This window comes from Chanodichthys erythropterus, chromosome 21 (assembly GCF_024489055.1).
Source record: "Chanodichthys erythropterus isolate Z2021 chromosome 21, ASM2448905v1, whole genome shotgun sequence".
NCBI lineage: Eukaryota > Metazoa > Chordata > Actinopteri > Cypriniformes > Xenocyprididae > Chanodichthys > Chanodichthys erythropterus.
Genome location: NC_090241.1, coordinates 17,874,162 through 17,894,251, shown reverse-complemented (window position 1 = coordinate 17,894,251; position 20,090 = coordinate 17,874,162). Strand labels below are relative to the sequence as shown.

General features: G+C 34.9%; 1 protein-coding gene across 2 annotated transcripts; it reads right to left on the bottom strand.

Annotated features, from left to right (window-relative positions):
• Nucleotides 1-64: 64 nt before the first annotated feature.
• Nucleotides 65-15,382, bottom strand: boka (BCL2 family apoptosis regulator BOK a). Of its 2 annotated transcripts, XM_067374379.1 has the most exons (5): nt 14,680-15,382; nt 11,869-11,997; nt 11,525-11,557; nt 8,591-8,754; nt 65-1,353 (listed from the first exon to the last, which is right to left on the bottom strand). In XM_067374379.1, exons 1-5 carry the CDS (start codon nt 14,900-14,902, stop codon nt 1,228-1,230), a joined length of 675 nt encoding a protein of 224 aa, XP_067230480.1. In that variant the 5' UTR covers nt 14,903-15,382; the 3' UTR covers nt 65-1,227. The 2 variants fall into 2 exon arrangements, with proteins under 2 accessions (XP_067230480.1, XP_067230481.1); XM_067374380.1 differs by lacking the exon at nt 11,525-11,557.
• Nucleotides 15,383-20,090: the final 4,708 nt, after the last annotated feature.

Here is a 20,090-nt window from a genome sequence, read left to right as displayed (position 1 = left end):
TTTTTTTCCAACCCCAAGAAAATCACAGCCAAAACATTTTTGAAAATAAAAAGTATATATTTGTTTTGCATACATTCAGTGTAGCATACACAAAACAGTGTGTAGTTTTCCACAGACTTATTTGTTACAAACTGAACTATACAAGAGAACAAAACAATGAAACAATTTTAAGACACCAAGTTTTAAGTTATTAATATAGTGATGGCTCCATGATATCTTACAAATTGTTCAAGGCGGCACCAACACCACCACATGTAAGGTGAAAATATTACACAGAAAATAAATTATAAAAAAAGAGAGACATCACTATGACACACTAGTTGACAGGTCCAGACTTGAAACATGGAATGAACTGAAATGTTATATCTATATTTTTAGTCAACCCAAATCTTTGTTTTCATTCTCCTACAGCCATTTACATACAGTACTTTGGACATTTTTCCTTGGGAAATATTGATATTGATCTCAATTACATGCATTCTAACTCCTGGCCATTTTTTTTTTACCTAGCATTGTGGGTCTTTTTTGAATTTTTGAATCTTGATTGTTAATATGCATTTAAAACCACTCAAGACCGTGAAAAATGTAATAATCAGAGAAAACTTCTGTTAAGACAACGTTGTGCTAGACAGCATTAATCCAAGTACATGTACATTCTATTTCACTCACAAATACAAAGGTCACAATAGCTTCCTCTCCCGCCGGGCTTGGTATTCTGCATATCAACATTAGGTTCAATTAATAAAAACAATGGTAACAGCAAGGAATGCCTAGAGTGCAAGAGGCCAGGTTAAACACATAAAACCTTAAAAATAACGTTCATCTTAACGTTCAACAAAATTGGGTAACACTTTACAATAAGGTTAGCATGAACTAACAAAGAACAATACTTTTACAGCATTTAATAATCTTAATTTCAACATATACTAATACAATTTGTGTTAACATTAGTTAATGCACTGTGAATTGACACGAACAAGCAATTGGACTTTTATTAACTAACATTAACAAAGGTTAATAAATGCTGTAAAAACATATTGCTCATAGTTAGTTCATTTTAACTAATTATTTAACTAATTGTCAACAAATGAGACCTTATTGTAAAGGGTAACCAAAGTGCAAACTTTGTGCAAGTGTAAACACATCAGGAGCAGTGAAAGGCTTAAGCAGTGACTAGAAACCCCTTTCTGAAGAGTTCAGCTGTCCGTCACTTGTTTATACTGCTCTTCATTTTTCCCTCAGCAGGTAGAAGACCACGGCCTTGAGATAGTGACCACAGGCACAGGCAGCTGCCACCAACCAATGAGAATGAAAACTGGGGTCTGTATTGACTACACACTTGGTGATGTCCGCCTGTAAGAGAGCAAAGAAAAATTTAATATAATATAATATAATATAATATAATATAATATAATATAATATAATATAATATAATATAATATAATATAATATAATATAATATAATATAATATAATATAATATAATATATTATATTATATTATATTATATTATATTATAATATAATATAATATAATATAATATAATATAATATAATATAATATAATATGATGCACACACTCACACTTAAATATGGAATATGTTATTATTTAATTCTCTTTGAGTTCATCTGGCAGTAACAAAAGGAAACTGAACTGCAGTTTGCACACAAGTATGTGCTTTTTAGGCCAAAACCAACACTCAGTGGTCTAAACGCATTATAATTCAGCATGCAGCATTACTGGGTTGGCCAAATGTTATAAAACTTCCAAATTAGCTTAATACACATTCAAAGTATTAAAGTTCAGTTTGTTTTGATTTGAATGATTAGTTTGTTTTGATTATTTTTGCTTTTGGATTTTAGAAGCAAATTTCCCCACATAAAAGAATATTATATTATGCTCAACAGGGCTGCACAGTAAGAAGTAAAAGCAGTCCTATTGTTAAATAGCATTACAATTTAAAATACTTTTTTTATTTTTTTTATTTTAATATTTAAAAATGTAATTTATTCCTGTGATGGCAAAGCTGAATTTTCAGCATCATTACTCCAGTCTTCAGTGTCACATGATCCTTCAGAAATTATTCTAATATGCCGATTTGGTGCTCAGGAAATATTTCTTATTATCAACTTCTTATTGAAAATGGTTGAGCTGCTTAATATTTTTGTGAAAACCTTTTTTTTTTCAAGATTATGTGATGAATTGAAAGTTTGAAATACAATTTTTATACATTATAACCTTCAAACTAAGTTTAGCATTTTGAATGTCTTTAGAGTCACTTCAATTGAATGCATCCTTAATTTCTTCAAAAAGACAAAAACAAAACCAAAACATCTTACTGACCTCAAACTATTGAACTATTTTTTTTTAGAGATAATAAGGGTACTAAGAGATGGGACATCCTTTAATTAGGAATTTTAATAAAAAAAGAGATCTTACTCTGGTGTTTTTGTGCGTATATTTTTTGTGAGTGAGTGTGTGTGTGTGTGTGTGTGTGTGTGTGTGTGTGTGTGTGTGAGAGTGAGTGTGAGTGTGTGAGAGAATAGGCCCTTCATTTAGCTCCCAGGGCAATCCTGCAGAGCAAACACTCAACATGGCACGTAGACACAAGTACCCACATACTCACATCAACAACAATGGAAAATACAGTCTAGCCAGCCTCTGCTTCACACTGACTTTCATTTAGTGCCCCTGATGATAAAGTCCTTGTTTTCAGGTTCAGTTCAGTCTGCAGGTGTGTCCATGTCTTACAAATACAGCAGTTGCCAAATCAGGACACTCCCAAGAAGAACACACTGAAAAATGTTGAGAATGATTTTGCCTGAAGCAACCATTACACTCACCCAATTAAACCAGCCTTTTTTCATGTTGTAAATCCACCACACAGACCATACATAAATCTATCTAACAAATAATTTCTTGTTATCAACGTGTTGGGTTCAGGAGAAATGAGCAGGAATAAAGATCTGAGCGAATTTGACCAAGGGCCAAATTGTTATGGCAAGGAAACTAGGTCAGAGTCTCTCTGAAACGGCAAGGATCGTGGGTTGCTCAGAAGTTGTGAGAATTTTCCAACAGTGATCCAAGGAGGGACAAACCACACACCGGCGACAGGGTGTTGGGCACCCAAAGTTCATGATGCACAAGAGCCACGAAGGAAATCCCATCTGGTTCAAGCCAACAGAAGGTCTACTGTGGCACAAGTCACACAAAATGTTAATGATTGTTGTGAAAGGAATGTGTCGCAACACACAGTGCACCGCAATCTGATTAGTCTGCAGCCATGCAGCCCCATACGCAGCAGAGTGCCTTTGATGACAACGGTACACCATCGAAAGTGCCTACAATGGGCATTGGAGCATCGGAACTGGACCTTGGAGCAGCGGAAGAAGGTCACCTGGTCCAATGAGTGCCATTTCTTTTACATATTGTGGACATTTACCTGGGGAAATGAGGACACTAAGATGCACGGTGGGACGACAAGCTGATGAAGAGGGTGTGATGCTCTGGGCAATGTTCTGCTGGAAAACCCTAGATCCAGCCATTCATGTGGACGTAAATTTGACACTTGCCACCTATCTAAACATTGTTGCAGACCAAGTACACTTTTTCATGACAATGATGTTCCCTGATGGAAGTAGCCCCTTTCAGCAGGATAATGCACCTTTCCATACTGCACACATAGTTCAGAAATGCTTTGAGGAACATGAAGAGTTCAAGGTGCTGCCCTGGCCTCCAAATTCTGCAGATTTCAATTCAATTGACCCAATTGTGTGTGTGTGTGTGTATACACAGTATCTTTCCCCATTCTTCAAGAATGACCTCTTTTAGAGACTGGATGCTGGATGGAGAGTCATGCTCAACTTCTCTTCAGAATTCCCCATAGATGTTCAATTGGGTTAAGATCAAGAGCCATTGAATCACTTTCACCCTGTTCTTCTTCAGAAATGTGTTTAGGATCATTGTTATGTTGGAAAAGTGCACGACGACCAAGCGTGTGGAGTGATGGTACCATCTTCTCTTTCAGTATAGAGCAGTACATCTGTGAATTCATGATGCCATCAATGAAATGCAGCTCCCCGACTCCAGCAGCACTCATACAGCCCCACATAAGGACACTGTCACCACCATGTTTAAATGTAGGCACCATGCATTTTCTTTGTATTCCTCACCTTTGCGACGGCATACAGTTTTGAAGCCATCAGTTCCAAAAACATTTATTTTGGTCTCATCACTAGAGTCCTAGTATAGAGTCATCTTTGTCAGCATGGGTCCTGGCAAACTCTAGGCGGGCTTTTTTGTGCCTGGGCTTTAGGAGAGGCTTCTTTCGTGGACGGAACCCATGCACGCCATTCCTCTGCAGTGTACGCTGTATTGTGTCACAGGAAATAGTCACCCCAGTTTGGCTTTCTACTTCTTTAGATAACTGTAGTGAACTTGCATGCCGATTTTCTTCAACCCTTCTCATCAGAAGACGCTCCTGTCGAGGTGTTAACTTCCCTGGACGTCTCTGTGAGATGGCTGCAGTTCCATCTTTTTAAAATTTTTGTACCACTTTTGCTACAGTATTCTGACTGATAAGTAAAACTTTGCTGATCTTTTTGTAGCCTTCACCTTTCTGGTGACATTTCTCTTCCATGTGGTGCCATTGCTGACAGCATGAAATGGGAAGGGGTTTTAACACCCTTTTATAGTCAACTGTCTGCTGCTCACTTGTGTAATGAATAATTAGACTCACTTGTGGTTGAATTCTTGTTAAATTAGACATTTGTAGTCTAAAATTTAGCTTTGCTCCAGAGACTTTCAGTGGGGTGTACTTATTTTTGCATCAACCTAATTTGACAAACTGAAAATATTGTTCTCCAAGTTATATTATTATCTTTACTTTCATTTTATAAGTTAAACAGATGTTATATAAAACTTTGTCTTGTCAACATTTTGGAAAGGTTTGGTTAGGTTAATATCTAAAAATTGTTATCTAAAAGTCAAAAGCAGGTGTAAAACCCTTAGAGGGAAATTGTTAGGCCTGTAAGAGCTGTATATGGACCTAAGTGCAGGCAGCTTGTTATGACTCTGGCACAGTTCTATGTTGAATCTGCCCGAACAGAGACAGGCTAATGAGCACAGACATCACAGACATGCCCTGCCAAAACAGCCACACATACCAGCACAGCTCCTCATTCAGCAGGTTCGCTGAACTGTGCTGGTCTTCTGAGAGATTGATCAGATTTCCACTCAAAAGCTGCAGGAACGCTGCACATTCTCTCTACACACACTGGACAAAGATGGAAAGGCAGCAGTCTGTGTTCTTTCTGAGCCTTAGCTTAGTTATATAAACAGACTGCACAATGTTACTTTCAGTAACACTGAACGAGGGCCCAAAAATGACAATTCTGTCACCATTTACTAACCCTCATGTTGACTTTTTGTCTTCTGCTGAACACAAAAGACGACATTTTGAATAATGATGGTAACCGAACAGTTTTGGCGACCACTGACTTCCATTGTATGGGCATCATTTTATGTTTGAGCTTATACATCTCCGTATTAATAACAGTCTGAGTAATTCTGAGCATTGAACTGTAAACTCTCAAGTGTTTGCTTTCTAAATATTTATTGGTTATGTGTCTTTTCAATATGACTTATGAGCAGCAACCTTTTATTTTGAGTATGTCATTTATGCCCCACTTGCCAAAATGGGGGGTGTGCAATAGCCACCAATACACTGTATGGGTCAAAATAATCGATTAGGATATTAAGTAAAGATCATGTTCCATGGATATTAATTAGGATTCATTATTCAATAGGATATTAAGTAAAGATCATGTTCCATGGATATTAATTAGGATTCATTATTCAATAGGATATTAAGTAAAGATCATGTTCCATGGATATTAATTAGGATTCATTATTCATTAGGATATTAAGTAAAGATCATGTTCCATGGATATTAATTAGGATTCATTATTCATTAGGACATTAAGTAAAGATCATGTTCCATGGATATTAATTAGGATTCATTAATCATTAGGATATTAAGTAAAGATCATGTTCCATGGATATTAATTAGAATTCATTATTCATTAGGATATTAAGTAAAGATCATGTTCCATGGATATTAATTAGGATTCATTATTCAATAGGATATTAAGTAAAGATCATGTTCCATGGATATTAATTAGGATTCATTATTCATTAGGATATTAAGTAAATATCATGTTCCATGGATATTAATTAGGATTCATTATTCATTAGGACATTAAGTAAAGATCATGTTCCATGGATATTAATTAGGATTCATTAATCATTAGGACATTAAGTAAAGATCATGTTCCATGGATATTAATTAGGATTCATTAATCATTAGGATATTAAGTAAAGATCATGTTCCATGGATATTAATTAGAATTCATTATTCATTAGGATATTAAGTAAAGATCATGTTCCATGGATATTAATTAGAATTCATTATTCATTAGGATATTAAGTAAAGATCATGTTCCATGGATATTAATTAGGATTCATTATTCATTAGGATATTAAGTAAAGATCATGTTCCATGGATATTAATTAGAATTCATTATTCATTAGGATATTAAGTAAAGATCATGTTCCATGGATATTAATTAGAATTCATTATTCATTAGGATATTAAGTAAAGATCATGTTCCATGGATATTAATTAGGATTCATTATTCATTAGGATATTAAGTAAAGATCATGTTCCATGGATATTAATTAGGATTCATTATTCATTAGGATATTAAGTAAAGATCATGTTCCATGGATATTAATTCGGATTCATTATTCATTAGGATATTAAGTAAAGATCATGTTCCATGGATATTAATTCGGATTCATTATTCATTAGGATATTAAGTAAAGATCATGTTCCATGGATATTAATTCGGATTCATTATTCATTAGGATATTAAGTAAAGATCATGTTCCATGGATATTAATTCGGATTCATTATTCATTAGGATATTAAGTAAAGATCATGTTCCATGGATATTAATTCGGATTCATTATTCATTAGGATATTAAGTAAAGATCATGTTCCATGGATATTAATTAGGATTCATTATTCATTAGGATATTAAGTAAAGATCATGTTCCATGGATATTAATTAGGATTCATTATTCATTAGGACATTAAGTAAAGATCATGTTCCATGGATATTAATTAGGATTCATTAATCATTAGGATATTAAGTAAAGATCATGTTCCATGGATATTAATTAGAATTCATTATTCATTAGGATATTAAGTAAAGATCATGTTCCATGGATATTAATTAGAATTCATTATTCATTAGGATATTAAGTAAAGATCATGTTCCATGGATATTAATTAGAATTCATTATTCATTAGGATATTAAGTAAAGATCATGTTCCATGGATATTAATTAGAATTCATTATTCATTAGGATATTAAGTAAAGATCATGTTCCATGGATATTAATTAGGATTCATTATTCATTAGGATATTAAGTAAAGATCATGTTCCATGGATATTAATTAGAATTCATTATTCATTAGGATATTAAGTAAAGATCATGTTCCATGGATATTAATTAGAATTCATTATTCATTAGGATATTAAGTAAAGATCATGTTCCATGGATATTAATTAGGATTCATTATTCATTAGGATATTAAGTAAAGATCATGTTCCATGGATATTAATTAGGATTCATTATTCATTAGGATATTAAGTAAAGATCATGTTCCATGGATATTAATTCGGATTCATTATTCATTAGGATATTAAGTAAAGATCATGTTCCATGGATATTAATTCGGATTCATTATTCATTAGGATATTAAGTAAAGATCATGTTCCATGGATATTAATTCGGATTCATTATTCATTAGGATATTAAGTAAAGATCATGTTCCATGGATATTAATTCGGATTCATTATTCATTAGGATATTAAGTAAAGATCATGTTCCATGGATATTAATTAGGATTCATTATTCATTAGGATATTAAGTAAAGATCATGTTCCATGGATATTAATTAGGATTCATTATTCATTAGGATATTAAGTAAAGATCATGTTCCATGGATATTAATTAGGATTCATTATTCATTAGGACATTAAGTAAAGATCATGTTCCATGAAGATATTTTGTAAATTTCCCACCATAAATATATATGAAAACATTTTAGTGAGTGGAAATGCATTGCCAGAACTTCATTTGTACAACTTTAAAGGTGATATTCTTAATATTTAGATTTTTTTGCACCCTCAGATTCCAGATTTTCAAATATTCTCTGCCAAATATTCTCTTATCCTAACAATGGAAAACATATTTATTCAGCTTTTCAGATATAACCGTTTGGCATGATACAAGAAAACGGCAACATTTTCAGTTATCCAAATGAGAAGTCTGATCAACATGAGCCACATATGATGGATGACAGCAAATATTAGGAAATTGACTGCTGAATACCACCAATGACCAATCAAAATCAAGCATCATCTATGTTGGGTTGGGAGGCATGATTAAATGCATAAATATTTTTATGTACATTATGTACATTTTTCTAATTAATTGTACAAAATGAATGGATTTCTTACCCAGCCTCCTCTCCTCTTTAACCACGACACAAGACTCTTGCGAATGAACTCGCCCATGCAGTCGACAATGGTGTGCACCATTGCTGGATGCCCGTGCCGAACGCAGTCCACAGCTAGAGCTCCGGCCACTGCATACAGAGACACGATCTTCCCCCATGTTACACCTGTACACAGAGAAACAGAGATTGACATAAATATAATCAAACTGAAAGTCTGTCCTTGTTCACATACTTTCATTCATAGTACATCCCAATATAGGTATATAGGTGGCCAAGCCTATAGCTGCATATTAAGCGAAGTCAAATCACTGATTACCAATGACATATATTTGTGTGAGCTGAAATATGAAAATCAGGTCATCTTAGGTGTCTAACTACTATGTACTTACATAAAAAAAAAAAAAAAAACAGTAATTGTTAGGTACAATGCAGGCTACTTAGTGTTCATGTTGGATTGCAAAACACTTCTGCTGCTATTGAGGTGGGATACAGGTAAGGTTAGAAACAGGTTTGATGGCATGGTTAGGTTTAAGGGTGGGTTAAGGTGTAAGGAAAGGGTCAACAGTGTAATTATAAATGTAATTAGAGAAATTTATTATTTTTTAAATATAAATATACTGTAAAAACATGCAAGTGCTTTGTATCAAATTATTAATTTAAAGAAATGTTATTTAAATGATTAATAAAGACACTTAATATAAAGTGGGACTGAAAAGCATAACCAGGCGAGTCATCAAAACCCCTGATAATTCCTTACCCCCATTTTCAATAGAACATTATCATACTGTAAAAGGGGGTGGAGTATTACAGTTATATAACTGTATCAGCAGCCAGGCAAGCTGTCAGCTGGTGTGTCAGCCAGAAAAACACAAGGATTTTTTTTTTCAGCAGAGCAAATTCATCTGTTTCACTTGTGACTGTAACTTATTATGATATCAGCATTCCTCAAATGTAATAAGGTGTGGCTGTAATGTGTTAGCCTCATCTGTAAGCTTGATAAAGTATATATATTTTTAAATTGATGAATTTATAATGTAATTTGATGAAAAGTATCTCTGTACTATTATGTTTAATCAAACAAGTAGGCATTCTGATAAACTAATATGATAAACAGACTCCTGGATACACTACTCTAACCTTCAAACGTTGTAGCCTGGAATTAAACAAAATGTAATAAAGCTGCAAAACCCCGTCTGGGAACATCAAATGTCCAGACATAAACATATCAACCCAGGAACCTAATCGGAGTCTAGCAAAGACAGGAAACACAAAGGCAAAAGGAAACCATATTGAGGAATAAAAGAGATAAAAGCTGGTTTGAAGTTCAAGATAAACAGAAAACACCACAATTTCCTCCCTCTGACTCATGTTGAATTCAGACGGCATATTTTACAGTTTATAACATTCAAATGGCGTATTTTACAGGTTTACAACAAACTATTTCAAATCAAATGAAGACATTATTAAATGTATATGCACACTCACTGACACTCAAAATACTGGTAATTTCCCTTCCTTCTAAACAAATCTGCTCACACACCTTATAGTTAGCATTTTCCAAATGGAGTTTTCCCATTCTGGTCAAAACTACATGTAGGCCTACTTCAAGGAACCTAATCTTGTTACAGAAAGGCTGAACAGAAATTATTGACATGCCTAAAGAATAAAAAGCAAAAGTAAATATTGAAAAGAAATGATATATTACAATATATTAAGCATAGTGTGAAAATATTATCCATATCTTTATATATAAAAAAACTGTTTAAAGTGCACAGTCATATAGAACTCTAAAAAAGGATTAAATGTCACTCAAAGTGTTAAAAATATATATAAAGTGAACACCAATGACTACACCAACTGAGCTTCATTGCTTGAAGACAGGTATGTGTATAAACAGGAGGTGCAAGGGTGTCACCAGGTGTAGTGCTTTGTGTTCAGTGAGGAATCTTTGATGTATTTTGGACTGACACAAGCAATTATGCTTTAATATTTAGAATACAAAGAATGTTTCGCCGAACAAATGAGGTGAACATGTTACAGCACATCTTAAGAGCTGCCCATGTTGAAAAAAAAAAAAAAAAAAGACCATGATTTACTACATTCATACATGTAGTAATGATTTGTGGCAGGGCGCATTATACTGCTGAAAGAGGCCACAGCCACCAGGGAATACCGTTTGCATGAAAGGGTGTACATGGTCTGCAGCAATGCTTAGGTAGGTGGTATGTGTCAAAGTAACATCCACATGGATGGCAGGACCCAAGGTTTCCCAGCAGAACATTGCCCAAAGTATCACACTGCCTCAGCTGGTTTGCCTTCTTCCCATAGTGCATCCTGGTGTCATGTGTTCCCCAGGTAAGCGACACACACACACACACACCCGGGCATCCACGTGATGTAAAAGAAAACATGATTCATCAGACCAGGCCACCTTCTTCCATTGCCCCAGTTCTGATGCTCACTTGCCCACTGTTGGCACTTTTGGCGGTGGACAGGGGTCAGCATGGGCACCCGGACTGGTCTGTGGCTATGCAGCCCCATACGCAACAAACTGCGATGCACTGTGTATTCTGACACCTTAAGAGCTGCCCATGTTGAAAAAAAAAAAGACCATGATTTACTACATTCTAAATCTGGGAGGTCAAATAAGGGTTATAGTCATATGAACTAAACTGACTCCCAAGGGTTGCACTAAATATGAGCAAAGTACAGCAAAGGGAATAAGAACTTCCATGGTGCCCAGACACTGTTTATTTTAAAGGAAAATCCATATTTTATGGTGCTCTCAGGCTCGAGTGCAGCGCCGCTTGTCTGTGTATATAAATGTCAGAATGGATCAATCTTTACCCTCTCTAAAAGGAGCGTATAAGTCACTTAAAGGGATAGTTCACCCAAAAAAAAAAAAAAAAAGAAAATTCTGTCATCATTTACTCACCCTCATGTTGATCCAAACCTGTACGATTTTCTTCTGTGGAACATAAAAGAACAACTTGTTTGTTTTTTTGGGTGAACTCTCCATTTAAGGGTATGTAAATATATAGACTGTGCATTCCACCTTTATTCTTGGATTTAAGAAAAACAAAATATAATAGGCATATCATTTAAACCAGGTTTTGTTGGTTTTCAGATTATATTATAGTCTGTTTTTAGTGTGTTTGCTAATGCTTAACTGGCAGGATGGACAACACATCTCTGGAACCACATGCACTGATTGGTTTATGTACAGACACTAAACCGTTTTCCATACTATATTAAAATGCAAGGAGGACGCCAACCAACCTGTAGAGAAGATTTCTGCAGCAACAGCCAAAAAGGCATCAGAGACTATACTCTCTGAGGCAATGGTGATGTTGAGCTGCCGTGCTACGTTGCGGTATACATTGGGTCGCAGGTACTCCAGCTCGTCACCTAGGAGACAGAGATAAATGTGTTTTCTTTCTTCTCATCACAGGAAGACACTATCTCGAGTCTTACAGAATAAAATCACTAAATCAGAGAAGCTTGACACAATGACAAGGCAAAAGAACTGCAATCTAACCCTAAAACCTGTAAATAACTCATTTGATTTGCAAGAACTCAAAATAAAAAAAGTTAATTAACTAATATTTTATTGGTAGAGAGGAGACAGAGTGAGGAAGCCAATCAGTGTATAGGGATGATTAGGAGGCCATGATGGGCAGAGGCCAATGGGCAAGTTTGTCATTCAGGTGGATGCTGCACATTGGTGGAGGTTGAGGAGATTCCCCCTTCAATATGTAAAGCGCTTTGAGTGCCCAAAAAAGCGCTATATAAATGGATTATTATAATGGAAAGGATTATTATTATTATTATAATATTTTATGTTAATTGCTATCAAAATGTATGAGTTAGCTAACTCAGTAATTCAAGTTAGGAGCAACATGCATGCGTATTACAAACTCAAAACCTGATAGTTCTGCTTACTTAAAATTGGGATCATAACTAAAAAAAAATTAAAAAAATAAAATAGGTGTACCTCATTTTTTGAGTTAGCCCATCTTATTCGGGTTTACAGTGTAATCATCATACTTTCATATTAAAAGCCTAATGGATGGATGTAACCTTGCTATACTGCATGTCCTGATGATAAAATTGTCTGTTAAAGGGTTAGTTCACCCAAAAATGAAAATAATGTCATTTATTACTCACCCTCATGTCGTTCCACACCCGTAAGACCTTCGTTCATCTTCAGAACACAAATTAAGATATTTTTGATGAAATCCGATGGCTCAGTGAGGCCTCCATAGACAGCAATGCCACTGAACCACTCAAGATCCATAAAGGTACTAAAAACATTCATATTCAAACATATTCAAAAAAGTTCATGTAACTACAGTGGTTCTACCTTAATATTATAAAGCGTCGAGAATACTTTTTGTGCGCCAACAAAACTAAATAACGACTTTTCAACAATATCTAGTGATGGCCGATTTCAAAACACGGCTTCGAATCTTTTGTGTGTCGAATCTGTGATTCGGATTGCGTGCCAAACTGCCAAACTGCTGAAATCACATGATTTTGGTGCTGATTTGAGACAAAAGATTCGAAGCAGTGTTTTGAAATCAACCATCACTAGATATTGTTGTTATTTTGTTTTTTGGGGTAAAAAAAATGTATTCTCGTTGCTTTATAATATTAAGGTAGAGCTACTGAACTCACATGAACTGTTTTAAATATGTCTTTAGTAGTTCTTCTGTATCTTAAGAGGTTCAGTGACTTTGCTGGCAATAGAGGCCTCACTGAACCATCGAATTTCATCAAAAATATCTTATTTTGTATTCTTAAGATAAACGAAGGTCTTACGGGTGTGGAACGACATGAGGGTGAGTAATTAATGACATTATTTTCATTTTTGGGTGAACTAACCCTTTAAATAAATCTTGAGCTATGTGCTCATCTGCACTTTTAAAAATAAAGATTATTGCCATTGATGGTTCCTTGAAGAACATTAAACATCCATTGAACCTTTCCATTCCACAAAAAGGTTCTTTATAATGGGAAAAGGTTCTTTAGATTTTTTTAAAATGTTCTCCACACTAAGCAAAAAGGATTCTTCTATGAAATCACTGTGAAAACCCCCTTTTTCAACTTTCATTTTTAAGAGTGTATGTCTCACTCACATGAATCACCCATCTGTAAGGGATTGAGGTGGGTGAGGTGTGTATGCAAGGAGTACAGGGCTTGTTGTCACAATGAGAAGGACTTTTTTTCAGGACAATACAGGGTTAACTTAGTTAAGTGTGGGTGGGGAACCCTCAATCTGCCCTGTGATAATGATCTGCATGTTTGCATGCTTTGTCCATAAAAAGCAGCTCTCCCAGTTACACAGTTGTCTCAAATTAAAATTCTTGTGCTTTTTCCTTTTAGGAGAAAACGGCTTCTTAGAAAACAATGACAGTTGAGAGTAACTTGGTATGAAAGTCTTGTGGTATGCGTTTAAAGCACTTACAGTTTGTAAGTATGATCAACACAATGATGTGAGATTTAATGTTATCGATAGGAATTACATTCAGTTTTGTGAAAGATCTCAGCTCATGTTGTCCAACAACATGAAGGATGAAACACACATTCAACATGGTACAAAAGGCAAAGTACTTTTCAAAGGGTGAGACACAGACAAACCTTAAGAGTGTTGTAAAATATTATGCAATCTTATGGTTTGGCTTTGAGGAAGCTGAGAAGCTGTTTATTTTCATTTCTGAAAGTTCATAGAACATTTATGGATGGTGCATTTTCCATTTATTTTCTTATGAACCAGACAAGCACAGTTTAAGAAATAATGAAAACTGACAGGATGTTCTCGGTCTTAAAATAAATCCAAAACATAACATCAGTACATCAACCTACAACTCAGAGCATATAGCCTACAGTAGGCTACTTAAGTGTTTGTACACTGTATAGCCTATGTTATATTTAGAACACGCACTTCAGTACAGTGTATGGTGTATTATATAGCATCCAAAATAATAGGCTATACATGCAGTGCACTACAGTAGGCTACATGTAACACCATAGCAATCTCCATAAACATTAATGTAGCCTACAACATGAGTGAAACGTCAGATGTCCTACCCAACCACAGCAGGACTGAAGACACCTCAGCCAGTGTTCCTCCGGACCCGTGCTCTGGTTTAGACCATCCGATACCCGCCCGGTGGAGTCTGGAGTGAATGTAATCCCTGCACAACACTTTAGACTGAGACACCAACTCCTTATCCGTGGGAGAGCGATCAAACACCTCCATGACTTCAGCCGCAAACACTGAGGAGCGGCGCAACATCTCCATGCCCTTCATGAGTGGAGATCAATTATAATCAGCTGACAACCTCCACCTTTATCACAGTGTATGGAAGTGTTTTCTTCTCCACCCTCCTCTCTTTCCAAAGTCTGATGGCGCCTAACACGATCTGGATAAAGATGAAAACTCGCGTGTTTCTCTATATTAATAAAGACTCGTTCTCACCTTCTCATGAACCTAAATAAAGCGGTCCAAAGAGCAGAGAATCGGAGATTGATTACCCTTGCGGTTTCTCTCACGTCAACAAATCCTCAAAGCTCTTTAATAAAAGCTCGTGTAGCATTGCTCTCTCTACAGACTGATAAGCAGCAGTCCGCGAGGGGAAGATTAAACTGCTGTCAGCGGCAGTGAGGCAGTGCTGTCTTTGGTCTGTTTGGATGGGCTGCACACATGAAGTCTCCTTCTATGGAAAAGCTCTCTGTTAAGGCGGAGATAACCAGCAGTGGTATGGTTTTGATAGTCCGCCCCTCTAGAAGAGAGCTGTTTAGAGAGCTAAAGAATTGAAGAAGCAAGGAACAAAGATAATAAATAAATGTTCTATTCACAAAGTATTCAGACTCTTTCATTTTTTCACATTTTATTTTGATGTAGCCTTATGCTAAACTGCTTTAAATTAGCTATTTTTGCATCAGTCTAACCTACATCTATCTATCTATCTATCTATCTATCTATCTATCTATCTATCTATCTATCTATCTATCTATCTATCTATCTATCTATCTATCTATCTATCTATCTATCTAATCAAAGCAAATCTGTTCATGGACTTTTTAGCAAAATGTTTGGTTCAAATGTATAGGGTAACAATTTCTTCATATTTTTTTCTTCATTTTGTCTTTATTAAATTGTCCATTGTAACAAATGTAAACTGCTCTATGTAGTCTCTCAATATATATAAAAATCCCTGCTGAAAAAAAAAATAAAATTTTAAATCTAAGCTGCTTGTCTCCAGCCTGGTCTGTTGGCTGATTTTTTAAAGGTTTTGAACATTTTTGCAACTTCCTACCCAGCTCGACCAAATGAACACCAGCTTGACCATGTGATCTAAAACCAGCAAAACAGCTTAAATTGTTTTGTGTCTATCTGCCTGTAACCTTTATTTATATGGGGACACACCTGTAGGCCTATTCCAGAAACTCATTAAAGGATTAGTTCACTTTCAAATTAAATTTTCCTGATAATTTGCTCACCCCCATGTCATTCAAGATGTTCAAGTCTTTCTGTCTTCAGTAGAAAAGATATTAGGATTTTTCAACATATAGTGGACTTCAATGGAGCCCAAATGGTTGAAGGTTAAAATTACAGTTTCATTGCAGCTTCAAAATGTTCTACACGATCCCAGACGAGGAATAAGGGTCTTGTTTAGAGAAACCATCGCTTAGAATTCCGGCAGTGTAGACACTGCTAAGTGTATTATTGCCCTCCACAGGTTAAAGTTTGAACTAACTGTTATATACTTGCACTAGCATATTGTATATGACAATTTAGTTCAAACTTTGACCTGTGGAGGGCAGTAATACACTTAGCAGTGTATACACTGCTGGAATTCTAATAGAGAAGAAGAAGAAAGCTAGATGAAGATGAGCATTTATGGTTAAAATGTATAAAATTTTACAATTTCTTTTTAGAAAATGAGCAATGGTTTCTCTAGATAAGACCCTTATTTCTCGTTTGGGATCACTGTAAACTGTAATTTTGACCTTCAACGGTTTGGAGGCCATTGAAGTCCACTATATGGAGGACAATCCTGGAATGTTTTCATCAAAAACCTTAATTTCTTTTCGACTGAAGAAAGAAAGACATGAACATCTTGGATGACATGGGGGTGAGTAAATTATCAGGAAAATTTAATTTGAAAGTGAACTAATCCTTTAACAATTTCTTCCATATAAACTGTTTATGTTGTTGTCCCATAGGTTGATGTCAGTGTCATTTTAAGTATGGAAATGTGGCTAACCAAACTATAGTCCAATTTAATACAAAATAATCAACTACAACAAACGATGCTTATGCTTATTTATCTGTCGCATCTGCTTTTTTGTCAGTCACAAACTGACTGTACTCCTTTTTAATCTAAAAAGATCAGTTTTGTGCATATAATGTTTGTAAGTTATTTTAATGTTCATAGTTTTTGAACTAAAAAGGGTGAAGTTACTCAAGATCCCCACCTTCGTTGGATAGAGTTGTTTTACAAGTCTTGACTGTTTTTGCCCTGAGCTTGTCAGTTCCGATTCATTACAGCCACCCACCCAGCTGAATCAACGGCTTTCCCAAAGAAACATGTACACACATTAAACCCCAAGATCTGTTTTGACAAGTCTAGTAATACCTTGTAAGTAGGAATATGCAAAACATATCAAGTTTCCTTCAAATGTTGAATAACTAATTTAATAATGGAGAACAATGAAAGGCTTACTGAAGCACTATACAGTGAACTTCCTCAAAAACAGAGACAGAAATGAACAAAAAGTAAAACAAGATCAACCAGGCAGTTCTGTTTAACACAGGAACATAATGAATATAAAGTTGATGTTTATCTCACTTTGCAGACAATTATATAGTTCCTTTTTTTCTGACCACATTTGAGGTTTCCTCTGTATCCCAATGTAAAAACTAAAATCTTCACAACTAATTCTAAATAGCTTGTGACAGTTTATCAGATTGAAACTAAATATGGAGGCGGTTGCTCACATTTATGTTACACTTAAACATATTATATCACAATATACAGTTTACATTTCATTTCCAGTGAAAAATGTGACACTGTTTAGACTAGTTCTTCAGTACATTTTAACACACCACACCTCTGAAGAATAATGCTTACGTTTTCTGCGGAACCCCAACATGCCCCTGCATGCTGGTCACATGACCTCCTGTCGTGTTGCTTCTTTTATATAACCAAAATACAGTTAGGATAAATGAAATCTTGTAAGTTTGCAAATCAACAATTATTCTGATCCCTAAATAAATATATTTATTTTGGCTTAGGACAATATTTTTGTACAATACTGCTCCCTACAGGGAAAAAGAGGAAGCTACACATGGATAACAAAATCATTTTATCACTTTTTTTAACAATAATGCAGGTGTCAGTTTATCAGAATATTTGCAACAAGAACATCCATAACTTAATCTGGAGAAATTACATCTTCAAACTGATGTGGACTAGTAAATGAACAAGAAAAAAAGCAGCACTTTGACCTCCTTTACAACTTCTGCAGACAAAAATAATGACTTATCATACTTTTATAGTGGTGAATGAGAGACTTAATTAAATATATTTTTTGTGTGTTTCCAACTGCGCAAATAGCAAAAGAAAAACTCCACAATACTGTTTTCAAAACATTTTTATCATAACTCTTTTTGTAATTTGATGCAAAGCTAATATAATACTAAGTATGCTTAAAAAGAAAAGATTAAAAACTTTGTAGGATTTACAATATTGTTGACCGTTAAAATGCGTCATCACAGTCTGTGAAAAGGGTAATTACCTTGATTACCAACAGGAAACTCTGACACAAAGCATGAAGGGTATTTTCGTATTTTGAAAAAAAATGGCAACCTAATAGGAATATGATAAATGGATGTGATGTCTATAGGCTACAAAGGAAAAACACATTAACTAAAGATTCTGTCAATAACTTTTTATTTAGTCAACACTGAGATAAAAAAAAAAGAAGTATGAAAAGTGATATGAAGCTATGAGACAAAATATAAAAACAAAATTTTTTAAAACTAAACAGGGCAAACTGGAATGAAAACTGTCCCTAAATAGAGAAGAAAATTTGGTATTATACCAAACATTTAACCACTGTGACCACTAAGAAAATTCATTCAGGCTGAGGGAACATAATCTTGGTATAGAAACAGGCCAATTCAAACTGACTATCAAAGCAAGGCAGGTCAAGTTCTGACTCAAGACAAAATGAAATGAAAACAAGAAAAGAAAGAAAGAAAGAAAGAAAGAAAGAAAGAAAGAAAGAAAGAAAGAAAGAAAGAAAGAAAGAAAGAAAGAAAGAAAGAAAGAAAGAAAGAAAGAAAACACTCTTCGATCTCATGTCCCTTATTATAGGCTAATAATGGGCACGTCCTTTCCCAAATTGGCAGGTCAACGCAGAGATTTTCAATAAAAAAAACAAAAACACAAAACTTGCATAATATGCTATAGTCTTATCATAAGAAAATCCCAGTTATTTTCCAAATTCAAAAGGCTTAATTAAAGGTGCAATGTGTAAAATCTATTGACCTATTGACAGAAATGCAATATACATAACTATGTATTCAGTGGTGTATAAAGATCTTACATAATGAACCGTTATGTTTTTATTACCTTAAAATGAACCATTTCTGTCTCATACACCACAGGTCCCCCTCCACGTCAAGTTGTCATTTTGCGCCGGCATGTTTCCACAGCAGCCCTAAACAGACAAACACTCTACAGAGCGCGTTTCATCACTATGTTCTTCTTCTGAATCATTGGTGGTTTTAGAGGCAGCTTGCATCGTCTCTACGTTGAATACGCACAAAGAAGAAGACAGTAGTAGTCATCTGGTTTATTAGAAGCAGAGACTGTTCTTTGTTAGAAGTAAGAATTTATGTTCAACTTACGGAAAAAAAAAAAAAACGAAACTGGCGCCGCGTTCGTTTCGTAAGTAGAACAGGGAAGGCGTAGGACATACAACGTAAGCGTTTTGAAGAATGCGGAAACCAGAAGTACGTTCATGGCAATATTTTGTGTTTATAAAGCATAAACAGTTGTTGTTGTTTTTTTTGTTTTGTTTTTTTTTCGAAAAATGACAGAGCGTTCCTCATAAGACCCTTATTCCTCGTCTGGTATCGTTTAAAGCCCTTTGAATCTGCAATGAAACTGACCTTCAACCACTTGGAGGCCATTATATTTTCATCAAAAACCTTAATTTCTTTTCGACTGAGTAAATTATCAGGAAAAGTTTATTTAAATTTAAATTTATTTAAGATTTACAAATGATAGTCACATACCTAAATTGTGAATCTCTAAAAATGTTATTCGTTTCATAAAATCTGTGTACACAAAGCCGTGTTTTAAGTAGAAACTACAATAGCCAGAAGGATGAGTGAAAAACTACGATTCCCAGCAGTCTTTGTGTTTTGAAGGAGATTGTCACGCATGCGCGGGAAACAATTCCTCTCAGTCAAAGTAGTGGGG

Excerpts from the sequence above, each read along its gene's own strand:
- boka (XM_067374379.1), bottom strand. The coding sequence starts at position 14,902 with ATGAAGGGCATGGAGATGTTGCGCCGCTCCTCAGTGTTTGCGGCTGAA. Across the intron at positions 11,998-14,679 it reads TTCAGTCCTGCTGTGGTTGG|GTGACGAGCTGGAGTACCTG; the intron begins GTAGGACATCTG and ends TCTGTCTCCTAG. Across the intron at positions 8,755-11,524 it reads AGGTTTGGATCAACATGAGG|GTGTAACATGGGGGAAGATC; the intron begins GTGAGTAAATGA and ends CTCTGTGTACAG.